Genomic DNA, 407 nt, shown 5'->3' with positions numbered 1-407 from the left:
TTCACCCGCTTTAGGCCTCGAAATCCCAAGGCAGGAAGAAAAAATGTGACGGCACGAGCATCAGAACGAGAGACGCAAAAAAAGTAAACCAAAAGAAGCATGTTCTAACTTACCAAACGCAATTGCACCAATGAGAGGTTCATTCTTCATCCATCGCCTCCTGTCCTCTTCCATCTCCCCCTCCTCCTCAAACATCCTATCTTCCCGTTCGCGGTCCTCTAGATTCACCTGTTCCTCGCCATCTCCTATTCCCTCTATCTTCTCCTCGTAGCCTAACTCTTCTTCCTCATCAAACTCGTCGTCAAATCCATCCGCATCCTCTAGAAAATCGTCATTCTCACCTCCATCTGCATTCTTCTCTCGTCCCTCTTGGCTTCGCCTTTCATCCTCTTCCTCCTCCGCTTCCT

The 407-nt window shown here is 48.6% G+C and overlaps 1 protein-coding gene across 1 annotated transcript; it reads right to left on the bottom strand.

Annotated features, from left to right (window-relative positions):
* Positions 1 to 62: 62 nt before the first annotated feature.
* T265_16329 (hypothetical protein) lies at positions 63 to 407 on the bottom strand (the record flags this gene model as incomplete). Its single annotated transcript, XM_009179937.1, has 1 exon — positions 63 to 407. A coding segment is annotated over one exon (344 nt), but the record flags the coding sequence as incomplete, so codon positions are not given.

Source organism: Opisthorchis viverrini (genome assembly GCF_000715545.1).
Source record: "Opisthorchis viverrini unplaced genomic scaffold scaffold26442, whole genome shotgun sequence".
Classification (NCBI taxonomy): Eukaryota; Metazoa; Platyhelminthes; class Trematoda; order Opisthorchiida; family Opisthorchiidae; genus Opisthorchis; species Opisthorchis viverrini.
This window is presented reverse-complemented; position numbering and strand designations above follow the sequence as displayed.